The sequence below is a fragment of the Pan paniscus genome, chromosome 16, assembly GCF_029289425.2.
Source record: "Pan paniscus chromosome 16, NHGRI_mPanPan1-v2.0_pri, whole genome shotgun sequence".
NCBI classification, from domain to species: domain Eukaryota; kingdom Metazoa; phylum Chordata; class Mammalia; order Primates; family Hominidae; genus Pan; species Pan paniscus.
The window spans coordinates 77,672,183-77,684,634 of record NC_073265.2 but is presented as its reverse complement, the minus strand read 5'-3'; the positions used below and the strand labels follow the sequence as shown (position 1 = coordinate 77,684,634).

Genomic DNA, 12,452 nt, shown 5'->3' with positions numbered 1-12,452 from the left:
CTAAAAAAGCAGATTTCTGGGCCCAAACACAGACTTTGAGAATGTCTGGGGATGGGTCCCAGAAATCTGAATGTTAAGCAAGCTCCCCATTGGGAGACTGAAACACTACTATTCAGATAACCAGAGCCCAAAGTGTAATGATGCCATTGAGCTTAATTGCCAGAAATGCATTCCTTAAGCACTGTCCCCACCCCGCAACCTGCTGCTGCAATGTGGGAGACTGCAACTGCATGGGCTTCAATTCTGAGTTCTGATGTCTACTGGGGATGTAAAGCGTCTTGGATTTGCGGGTCTTCCAAGAACTCAAGCAGGTGGTGTTAGAGTCATTACTGGGCAAGGCAAGAAGTGCCACCATCAGCCCCATGGACAGAGCTTCCTTTGGGTAGTAAGTGTTTGCCTGTCTTTTCACCCACTTTGTCTGGCTCCCAGACCTTCCTGAGATCAGCGTGAGCCACGTCAACCTGACCGTACGAGAGGGTGACAATGCTGTTATCACTTGCAATGGCTCTGGATCACCCCTTCCTGATGTGGACTGGATAGTCACTGGGCTGCAGTCCATCAACACTCACCAGGTAGGCATCCTGGGCTTCAGCCCCATCAGGAGGCTAGGGAGTGATCACACTGTAGTCTTGAAGAAGAGGGAAAATTTGCGGTCTTGTTACTATAGGAAAAAACACATAGACTTCGGTTACATGCAGCTGCAATATTTTCTAGCCATTTTGCTCTATACATGCTACTCAACTTTTCTGTAACTTAGGTTTTGCTTCTGTAAAATGGGCATAGTACTGAACTACCATTCACCTCATAGGGTTAATAGGAGGATGGCCTGAACTATTGCCTATGAGGAGCCTGGCATTTGGCCAGTGTGCTTTCACACAAAGATCTCCTTTGCCTTCCGCTCAGCTTTCCTTTTGATTCCTAAAGGTATTTGGGGATTAGGTAGCAGAGCCATCCTTGTAGAAGCTATCTGATTGTTATCTTTTTATTGGGGTTTTCAGACCAATCTGAACTGGACCAATGTTCATGCCATCAACTTGACGCTGGTGAATGTGACGAGTGAAGACAATGGCTTCACCCTGACGTGCATTGCAGAGAACGTGGTGGGCATGAGCAATGCCAGTGTTGCCCTCACTGTCTACTGTAAGTGCATGTTATTGTGGGGGATGGCTGTGTGTGAGGGGGAACTGGCATAGGAGGCTGGAGAGGGGCCAAGGTGTTGTCAGGGCTGAGCTAGAGCAGTGAGCTGATCTACCAGTAGGGACAGAAGGACTCTTGTAGGGCAGGACTGAGAAGTAAGTCCTTGGATTAAAAACCCCAGAAAGAGCACCTTTGTCCCTCAGAAGATGGTGTGGCTCCAAGTCAACTACATCTTCAGGACACTTCTAAGTTGGCCTATTCTGCCTTTTATGAAACCCCTAAGAGGTCCCAAGAGGGAGCCCTCCAGCTAAGGTGGATCTAGGAAGCTTGCATAAAGACAGACATCTCTTCCCCTCTGCTGGGATTGTGGTGGGACTTCTGCTTCCCTCAGCCTTTTCAGAGTGGGTGGGGAAGAACCGGGATTCCCATTTTAGTTGCTGGAAGGCTACTGCGGGAGGTGGTAGACTCTGTGTCCTGGATTTCAGCAGGCTTCTCCCTTGACAGATCCCCCACGTGTGGTGAGCCTGGAGGAGCCTGAGCTGCGCCTGGAGCACTGCATCGAGTTTGTGGTGCGTGGCAACCCCCCACCAACGCTGCACTGGCTGCACAATGGGCAGCCTCTGCGGGAATCCAAGATCATCCATGTGGAATACTACCAAGAGGGAGAGATTTCCGAGGGCTGCCTGCTCTTCAACAAGCCCACCCACTACAACAATGGCAACTATACCCTCATTGCTAAAAACCCACTGGGCACAGCCAACCAGACCATCAGTGGCCACTTCCTCAAGGAGCCCTTTCCAGGTGAGGGCAGTGTAGCTGGCTCGGAGGTGTATGGATTCTTTCTACAAGCTTGGGAGGTGGGGCATGTTAGCTTGAGAGAAGAAGCAGCATCAGTACTCATACTGTTATCATGGGCAACAAAACACACACTGGAACATGTGCAACCACCAGCCGCATCTGGTATAAACAAGGATAGAGTCTCCATTTTCCAATAGCAGTCATGGTAACCAAGACTTCTTAGAAATAACAGTTGTGTATGTTAGGGCATACTGTATGATAGTAGAGAAAGCAGAGACAGTAATGGTGGAGAATTCTGACCCAGCCCCTTACTTGTGGGGAGACTCTGGGCCTGATAGTTTGCTTTTCTAAGCATCAATTTCCTTTTCTATGAAATAGTCATGATTACACTGCTCCTGTGACTTTTAAATGAGTCAAGGTATATAAAGCACGTCACAGGGTTTGACACCTGATGATGGTTCCGGGATTTCCCATTGCAAAGGACTTAAGAGTGTGTCCAGTTTAACCCTCCATTTAATGGATGAATGACCTGATCCTCATTCTACTTGCTGATCTGTGACAAGGTTTGACTTGGATCTAGGCCCCCAGGTCTGTGGCTTCATTCCTCTCTTGTTCCATGGTGAGCTACTGTGGGTCATACCTGATGCCCTCAGCTTATGATAGTGCTAATGTCAAGTGGACCAGGAAAAATTATTGAAATTACTGAAGAACTTTGCTTGATTTGATTTTGGGAGTTGATTCTGTCTTTCTCTGTCTGGGCTAAGATGCTTTAAATATCTTCCTGAAGTTGGAGGAGAAAAAAACACCAAAAGAGTTTAGTGAAAGTGATTGTAGCATCTTTTTGTGGGTTCCGCAATTGATAAGTTTTGCCCATGAAGCCATGTGTCTTTGCTGAGCTTGGTGCTTCATTTTGGGAAGTGACTAGGAGACCTTTGGTCTTCAATCCCTAGGAATCAGGAGTTCTAATGGGATACAGTGTAAAAACTGATAAGACACATACACACATGCACATGCATGCTCACACACGTGCACAAAGGAAGAGGCAGAAAGAGCTAGCAGTATGCAGCATCTGTTTTTATGAAGTCAACTTCACAGTCTACAAATTACCAGGGTGTGGCAGCTCCAGGAGGCTTTATTTATGTCAGTGCAAGGGAACTCGTACTAGAGGCCCTGAGAGTGAAGTCGGAGAAATGTGGCTGCATTAAGCTAAATTCTTGCCGTTGAGGTCCCAGGGATGATGGAGCCGTCTTTTCGGAGGCAGTTGAGAATGTGCAGATGTTTGAGGCCCTGGAAATCCCATGTAGTCTGAAACTTCCATCATCCCCAGAATGCTCAGTAAAAGCCCCCATGACACTTCCCCTCCTGGGTCACACTGTGCTCTCTTTCAGCAGGTAGATGAGTCCTGGCCTGCACAGTGGAAGAAGAGGCTTTTAGAGCAGAGATATTTTGCTCTTATGGTCTACAAGGGCAGGCTAGGTCTTGTTGACATAAAAGACTGAAACGTTGCCCTGCCTGTGGCCTGATTAGAGAATAAATTCTGTTTTTAAAGAGGAAAGTCTATACATTGTTGAGGGAAAGTCTCGATTGGTGAGGAAATGAAGCACCCTGAAGCAATGCTTCTGTTTCCAAAGAGAATCTTCTGGGGCCTAGGGAGGGGGGAACCCTAGAATGCTTAGGAGGGAGGAGAAGACACTCTGGCTCCTTCTGCCAGGGGTATCCTGAGAGGTGTGGGGTAGCAGCAGCAGTTGGATGATGTGGTGGACACAGCTTCTCCGTTCTCTCCTTTGTCTCAGGAGGAAGCAATACTTTGCGTCTTCTCAGCCCTCAGAGCTATCTCAGAGATACCTCCTCTGCCCCCACGAGATGCAGCAGCCCCTTCTGTTAGTCTGTGGATACCCTTGTCACCATAGTCAGTCATCAGTGCTCCTCAGGCCAGTGGTTCTCAAAAGTGACCTTTGGTCCATGGATCAGCCCCATCCGCCTCACCTAAGAATGTGTTAAAACTTAAGTTCTCAAGCGCCACTCACATCTACGAATCAGAGATTCCAGGGTGGGGTCTAGCAGCTATGTTTTAACAAGCCCCCAGGTGACTCCAGTACTCCCTCCTTTGCAATCTACTACCCTGGAATTGAGTGGGAATCTGGCCCCAGGAGGATGGAGGGAGGATAGAGTCACAGAGAAACTCAAAGAGAAAGCACCTCACCTGAGGTCATTTCCTCAGACCCATCTCCATCCTGCTAGGGCCACCCTGTGGGAAGATTTGCTTGTTTTGTGAGTCTAGGTTAAAGGGATCAATGGGTGATGAAAAGGCGGTGACAGGGAAACGATGCCAAGTGACAAGATGCTTAAACGCTCAAGAGAGTCAATTATCTGGGGGTGCAGGCAGAGATGAGTCATAACCCTCTAAACCGAACTCACCCCAGCTAAGCCTAGATGCAAAGCTGGTCTGTGATTCTTGCTCTTCTCTTTTGATGTGAAAGTGTGGAGACATCGTGATTATCATGTGTGTTTCTCTTTTGCTTCCAGGCAGCTAAGCATGGAGGCTAAGAGCAGGCACTCTGAAATCAGACAGACTTAGGTGCAGATCCCATCTGTGGCCCCTCCCAGATAGCCCTCCCATCTGGTGGCCTGGGCTCCTAGCATGGGGCTTAGTGCAAGGTCAGTACTAGATGAAGGACAATCACTTCTCTGTGCCTCTCTTTCTGTATCCATGAAATGGGAATGATAATATCTCCCATCTAAGCTACCATGAGGCTTAAAGGAAGTTATGCCTGCCAAGTGCTTAGCAGTGCATCTGGACAGAGAAAAGGCTTACTAGCTGTGGGCCATTGTTAAGATTCTTAGGATGTAGAGCTGAGATGAATTCAAGAGTTCTAGAACCAGTAGTCATTTTCTGGTCAACCTAGTAAGTTCTAACAGATAATGTTAAGGTAGTCTAGGCTAGTGGTCATGGAACCACATTGCCAGGGCTCTGACTCTGACTCAATCACTTGTCAGCTCTGTGACATCAGGCAAATTGCTTCACCTTCCTGCTTTTACCTTAAAGGTTGTGGTGAAGATTAATTTACAGAAGGGGCGCTTCTTGAAGAGTTATGGTCTGGGACTGTAGGAGACATGTGTATTCCCTTCATGGCACAGCCCCAGTTCATGTCCAGATTGTTCTTTGGTGTGCTGGACAAGCGCTCCTCCCAGCCTGCTGGTGCAGTCAGAGGTGAGGACCAGTCCTGGGTACCATCCTCTGCCAGGCTGAATGCCTGAACCCTCCCACAGGTTAGAGAGGAGTCAGGATGTCTCCTTCTTCCAAAGCTTATGTGCTTTCTGGATGTATAAATGCTTCCAGGCTCTGGCAAAGGCCTTAAACATTCATAGGCTGATTTGGAGATAACAGGGTTCACAGACTTGACCAAAACATTTGGCTAACGTGAGAATATCCTCTAATAAATGGGAGCCTTATGAGACATATGCAAATGAATGTAAACTGCGAATTGATCTGGCACCTCTCTTCTCTCAGGCTCTGAAACCCAGGCTAGAGCTTCCATTTCCTCCATCCTCCCCCTGCCCCAGTCAGGCTTCTGGTCACCTGCTGTTGAGAAGAGGGTGTTGGCACGAAGGGTATGCCCAGGAATGTGAAGATAGTTCTGTGACCATCCCCCAAAACAATACAGAACAGACAACAAACAAGCAACCGAACTGCATGTACCATAAGTAAGACTTTCTTTGAAGGACTCCATCACAGAAAGTATCCGATTCCCCACAGGTAGTTAGAGAATATCTGCTGGTTCATACTTAATAGAGCTAAGACTGTGAGGGCCCGCAATGAGTGAATGAATGGCTGAATGAATGAATGAATACACTTTTACTTTTCAGGGCATGGTGGGCTGAGGCAGGAGGCTGTGTAGTATTGATATAGTGCATTCCAAAGGGAACAGCAGCATCAGCGTCTGCTGAAAACTTGTTAGAAATGCAAAATCTTGATACCCACCCCAGGTCTACTGAATTAGAAACTCTAAGGTGAGGACTAGTAATCTGTGTTTGTTTTTAGTTTTTAAAGATTTTTAACTTTTCATTTTGAAATAGTTTGGAATTCATATTGTAAAAAGTTACAAAATCATACAAGGCACTTCCTTCCACCCTTTGTCCGGCTTCCCCAGATGTTAACATCTTACCTAACCACGATGCAATGATCGAAACCAGATTGTTAACATTGGTCCATCACTATTATCTAGTGTACAGATGTGAATTACATTTCATCACTTGTCCCATTGATGCTTTTTCCTTGTCTAGGATCCAATTCAGAATTACACACTGCATTGAGTTCCTGTGTCATCTCACTCTCTTTAAATCTGGGACAGTTCCCTAGTCTTTGTCTTTCATGATCTTGGAACTTTGCAAGAATACTAGTTTTTTTGTTGACTGTCTTTCCATTTGGAATTTTCTGATTTTTTTCTTAATGATTAATTTCTAGCTATGCATTTTTGGCAGGAACTCTGCAGAAGTGATGCTCTGCCCTCTCAGTGCATCATTTCGGGGGCGCGTGATGTCGATAGGTTTTGGTACTGGGGGTGTTGACTTTATTACTTGGTCAAGGTGGTGTCTGCCAGGTTTCTCTGCTGCAAACAGATGATTTTCCCCTTTGTAAGAAATCAGTATAATGTTTTTAAACTACATAAATAGCTTGTTTCTCATCCTTCTTTCACACTCTAATTTTAACATTCATTGATGATTCTTGCCTGAAACAATTATTACTGTAGTATTTGTGAAATGGTGATTTTTCTATTTTTATCATTCCTTCTACATTTAAAAATCAGAATTCTCTTGTAAGGAAGAGCATTTCATTCTTCCACCTTTTATTTATTGAATTGTTTATTTGTATCAATAAGGACTCATGGATATTTATTTTGTTCTATGGCTGGTAATTCATGTATTCGTTTGCTAGGAATGTCACAGCAGTGAAATACCATAGACTGGGTGGCTTAAACAACAGAAATTTATTTCCTCACAATTCTGGAGGCTGAAAGTCTGAGATAAAGGTGTTGGCAGGGATGGTTTCTCCTGAGGCCTGTCTCCTTGGCTTGTAGATGGCAGTGTTCTCTTTGTGTTGTCATGTGATTTTCCCTCTGTGCATGGGTGTTTACGTTCAAATTTCCTCTTATAAGGACATCAACCATATTTGATTAGGACTCACCCTAATGGCCTTATTTTAACTTTAATACATCTTTAAAGACCTTTTCTCCAGATAGTCACATTCTGAAGTACTAGGGGTTACAGTTTCTGTATATGGATTTTGGGACTACATAATCCTAATCCATAACAATCCAGGACTATCATTGTTTTGTTGCTTAAATGATCCTACATTTGGCTATTGAGATCCCCTGTACATTGGCTCCTGTGCCCTGTCTCCAGCCCTCCATTAATCTTTGAGCACTTTCTTACTTTTTAGTATTACAAGCCATTCCAGGCACATGTTGTACTTTCCCTGGTCCAGCCCTAAAATCATCCATTTCTCCAAGGAATCCTCACTCCTTTTATTGGATGTTGGTAGCAATCACCATCTGGGTGCTTCTGTTGTGTGCTAAAGTTTGAGCATTTCTGGTAGAGTGGGCAAGAGCCTGGACGGAGATTTGAATTCAGCTCTAATTTCTTCTTAAATGAGTGACATCCAATTAGTTACTTAATCTGTATAAGCCTGTTTCCTTATCTGTTAAGTGGGGATAATGCTACCACCTCTTAGAATGGTAATAAGGATTGAGTGATGTGTTACATGAAGCATTTAGCACCATCCCTCGCTTATAATCAATGTGCAATAAGGATTAGCTTTCATTATTAGTTGAGCTATTTCTAGAGACCAAAGATCAAATAACACGTTACCATCTGCAGGACGGGCAGATTCTAGAGGGATTCTCAAGAACTTCTCAGTGACCTGCTAGAATCAACTCTGCATATTACTTTGAAGAATTTTATCTTGAGATCATACCTGGCATTTTCAAAGAATGTCTAGGGGAGCCCACCCTGTCGCCCCATTCCCAGCACTTTGGGTCCTTAAGAAAGGAGAGCTGTGAATGAGACAGAGGGTCTAGTTTTAATTCCCTATCTCATAATGAAACTGGTTTGGTTTCTCGTTCCTAGATGGGCCACCTCCCTTGAAACCAGGAATTTATCTCTCATTCCTTCTCCATTTGGAGGACCACCCCCTAAACTGGTAGTGTAGCATGGGGAGACGGGTAATGTGCCATGGATTTTAGTTTGTCAGTTGCCATGAGAACAGGGAATCATGGTGAATGGGAGAGATCATAGCTATTAGGACCAAGTAGTGTGTCTGTTCTGGTTTTTATTAAATTTGTTAATTATCTCTTTGTCCTTTTTTTGCAGAGAGCACGGATAACTTTATCTTGTGTAAGTCTGCTTTACCTGTTGCTTTGAAACTGATTTATTCTGATACTATCGGTAACTATTGAATTCAAATAGCCCTCTCTCCTATTCCACATCATCCCTGGCCCATGGCAGCTGAGGGCATCTGAGTGAACTGTGAAAGGGAAATGAAGGGTAGCAATGCTTTTTAGGCAGTTCCAAGCCCACTTTTCTTGGGTAATCACTCTGCGGTTCACTTTCCCCCAGGGAGTTTTCTAATGTCTGATGATGTTGTGGATCTCTTTACCTGGATAAAGAGGGGCTGTGTGAGGATGGACATGGGTTTCATGTGCCTCAATAGACCCCTATTGATCATCTTAGTTGTTCTTGCAGAGAGAATATGGAACCTATAAACCTGCTAGTGTTTCTCACCTGCTTCAGGAGCCTGAGCACTTGGCCAGGACTCGCCTCATAAGAGCTTGACTTACAAGGTTTCCTGATAGGCTCATGTGTCCTCAGAAGGAATTATTGAGGCTCAGTTTATAAGTGATTTGGGGCTAGGGCTAGACAATCCTAAAAGAATTTGGGGTTTTGTTTATGGACTGTGGGGAAACCTGTGTTTATTCCTTTTTCTTTTTTTTCTCCATGGGAGGTGGGAATGATAGCAGCAACTGCTGCCATTTTTGCCTCGTGTCTGGCTTGAGATAATAGGTGCTGTTTAGAAACACCCTCGGCTTTTTGGTACTGATGTCAATATCTGTGATTTCTTTAGTTGTCTTCAGCCTTAGAGGACTTATAATCTTGCAGAATATTCCTTCAGAGAATTCTGAATTGGGGCCATTTCTTGTCAAGGAGGTGATTCTAGATGGTGGAGTGAGGGGAAAATTGATACTTAGCTTCCCATCCTGGCCTTGCTGGGTAAAAGTGGTGTTTCCCGGTCAGATGGTTCTATTTTTTTAACTTAAGCTGCCCTTGTGTTCTGAAATCAGTGTTAGGGGAATGGATAGTGGGCTGTTTGATGGATCCCTAGGCCTCCTGGATCTCACTGAGGAGTAAAGAAGGAAAGAGGGAGGGCACAGGAAAGGCAGGGAGAGGAAAAGGAATGCCTGTGGCAAGGAGTAGCAGAATGTCAGCAACAGCTGCCACCACCAGTAAAATTTGCCTAATCCAGACCCTGGCCAAGATCCCAAACCATGTTTCTTTTTTTCTGTTCTATAGCTCATGGCCCAAGTTGCCCAGGTTATGTTATTTTCTCTGGGGTTGGGGCAGGGAATGGGACTGAATGTCCTTTATTCCTATGGAGCCTGTGCTTGAACTGTAACACCAGCCAGATGGTCAGATAGGAACGTGGTCTGTGGGGGTGGGGGGTCCTGCAAAGCCTGGGGAAGGCAGACTGCAAGAGCCTGGCCTTCAGAGGATGGTCTGCAGGGGGAAGTCTCAAGGGAGCTTGGGAGTTGGGCAGGGACTGTGGCTGAGCCTCCCCAGACGGGAAGCTAACTGTCCTCCTCCTTTTTGTGTTTGGTTTTCAGTTGACGAAGTGAGTCCCACACCTCCTATCACTGTGACCCACAAACCAGAAGAAGACACTTTTGGGGTGAGTCACTTCTTGGTCAAGAGGAGTGTGTTGACTGGCATAGTCATTTTCAGACTTCATTTGTGTTGCTAACTTTTCCAAATATTATCTTACTTGAAACTTTGAAAAAAAAAGTAATGAATTGAACTACATTCAGGCAGTTTAAACCTTCCTTGTTGGATGGAAATAGTTCATTGTTTGAGGAAATGTTTGACGATCTGCTCCAAGCCCTAGGGTTCAGAAAATCCCCAGTCTGTTAGGAGCCCAGCTGGGCCTGATTTGCAGGGGGTGCTAACTGTACAAGTTTCCTACAAAAGGCCAAGTTGCTCAAGGCATCTCCTTGGGTGTGTTTTCAAGCGCCCACTCCTACTATTTCAGAGCCTAAGATTACTCTGGGGAGGAGGAGAAAGGATTCTTTTTAGAATCCAGATCTTTTCGACTTTCCTGGATAAGAATGTTATATAAGGAATTTTAACATGAAGATGCAGAATTCACTTGCTAATTAAAACAAAATCAGACGCCTCTCTAGGCTTGTTTTTGCATCTGTTAGAATGGCCCCAGGTGAGAAGGGGCTCAGAACATTGAATCGTGGAACTTTCTCTAATCAAATTGGGTAATTTATATATTTTTAAATGTTCTAAGGGTCTCATATATTTCTTCTTCTAAAGACCTTACTCAGTATTGCAGTTCTGAGAAGGCTACAATTACTATGGCAGTAGGACTGTTCTTATCTGGGCACACACATTATTTTCAAGGAAATTGCGTTTTCTGTGATTGTTGCTGACTCTCTGTTTCTGGTTCCTCACAGGTATCCATAGCGGTTGGACTTGCTGCTTTTGCCTGTGTCCTGTTGGTGGTTCTCTTCGTCATGATCAACAAATATGGTCGACGGTCCAAATTTGGAATGAAGGGTAAGGTGGGAGTTTCATTTTCAAGGGCGTCATGGGGGGAAACATTACTGCTTTTGATCAAAAGATACTGTTTTAATCTCCCATTGCTCTCTGAGAGGGCCTCCGGTCATGGGGTCTAAGTGGTACTGATGGAAACTCCTGTTTGCCGCTTGTTCTTGGTAATTATGGATTGAAGGCAGTGTTGGGATCTGTGGGAACCAAACTGTAGATCCACATGGTTTTGCTTTGACTGCTGATAAACATTGCTTAGAAGGGCTTATGCAATGAGGATAATTTGGAAAGGAAGTTGGATTTCAGGGCAAATGAAGACGGACTTTGGTTTATTTTCATTACGGGTGGGTAAAGGGCCTCCTAGTTTGAGGACACGGTTTTCCTCTTGTTTTTGAAGTTGTGTTGGGAAGGCGTCAGCACAGCAAGATATAGGGTAGACTCCGGCATTGAAAAGCTGCCCATGCAATGGGATCTCAGCACGTAGCTCTACACAGAGTCCCAGAGTGGATGCCAAGAGCAACATGATTTCTAAATCTGCTGGCTGGCTTCCATGACATACAGTGCTCCACTCCACTGTGGCAGGGTGGGGTGGTGGGATATGGCTCTTTGCCAAGGCTCGGGTAAGGGGACTGGCATGAAAGGGGTTAACATGGTGAATTAGCATCCACCTGCCTGGTCTCAGAGATGGATGTGACCAAATGGTTCAAGAGAGGCTGGGTACCAGTTCCAAAACAGAAACTTGAATTTCAAGATATACTCCCAGCTGGGGTTTCCATGTTTGGCGATGTTGGGTGGGGGTGGGTAGGGAGGGATGATACGAGGTTTGGTAAGTTATCAGTTTGCTGAGCCAGGACTCAGGTTGGTGTTCTCTGGTGAGACTATGGGATGTGTAGAGAGATGAATTTCTATGGATTCTCTGCATAAGCTTGTGTCTGTGGTTGGGGACCTTGGGGCTCAGGGACTGAAGAAGAGTACATGAATGGCATTCACAGGGACGGTGATCCTCTGAGTTGTATGCAAATGTTGGAGTGTTTGTGCATGGAACCGAACTAGTCCATAGCTTTCGCTATATTCTCAGAAACCTCTGTAACTCCTTGAAAATTCAGAACACTGATATATAGGGAAATACCCAGAGAGGATTAGAAGGGTAGAAAACCCTGTAATCCCAGCTACTCAGGAGGCTGAGATGGGAAGATTGATTGAGCACAGGAGGTCAAGGCTGCAGTGAGCTGTCATCACACCACTGCATTCCGGTCTGGGCAACAAAGAAAGATCCTGTCTCAAAAACAAACAACAAACAAAAAATGGGTACAGGGTGCCCTGTTTCCAGAAGATTTCTGCCTTTGCACTCTCTGCTCTTGATGAACCTGATCAACTCACAGCAAAGCAAGCTAGTTTTTCTTAAGTCATCTGAGATATTTTGACCAAGAGAAAGACACATGCAGGCAAATTATAAAGGTGGATGGAAGTTTGGCTGGAATCCAGATGACTTAAACAAAATCAGACCACTTTTAGGCACCTAGATTGGAGATGTCTTATCTGCAAACACAACATGCCAAACAGGGCTTTCTAGATCTAGAAGATGAGATGACCACTGAGTGAGCGCACAGCTTTCAATCTTTGAATAATTCTTGGGCTCCTGGTTTTGAGGACTGGCACTATTATTGCCTGTGCAAAGTTTTCCTACCATGCAG

General features: G+C 45.1%; 1 protein-coding gene across 12 annotated transcripts in view; it reads left to right on the top strand.

Annotated features, from left to right (window-relative positions):
* The window catches only part of NTRK3 (neurotrophic receptor tyrosine kinase 3), a 387,302-nt gene that overhangs the window by 123,925 nt on the left and 250,925 nt on the right, over window positions 1-12,452 (top strand). For 8 of the 12 annotated variants that reach the window (XM_034939369.3, XM_034939368.3, XM_008973853.5 and 5 more), the window contains 6 exons: window positions 430-572; window positions 999-1,140; window positions 1,642-1,938; window positions 8,305-8,328; window positions 9,813-9,877; window positions 10,665-10,767. In XM_034939369.3, the coding sequence (XP_034795260.1) occupies window positions 430-572; window positions 999-1,140; window positions 1,642-1,938; window positions 8,305-8,328; window positions 9,813-9,877; window positions 10,665-10,767 (774 nt within the window). The remainder of the gene's footprint in view (window positions 1-429; window positions 573-998; window positions 1,141-1,641; window positions 1,939-8,304; window positions 8,329-9,812; window positions 9,878-10,664; window positions 10,768-12,452) is intronic. The other 4 variants (XM_034939371.3, XM_003820402.5, XM_063597140.1 and 1 more) reach the window with 1 other exon arrangement.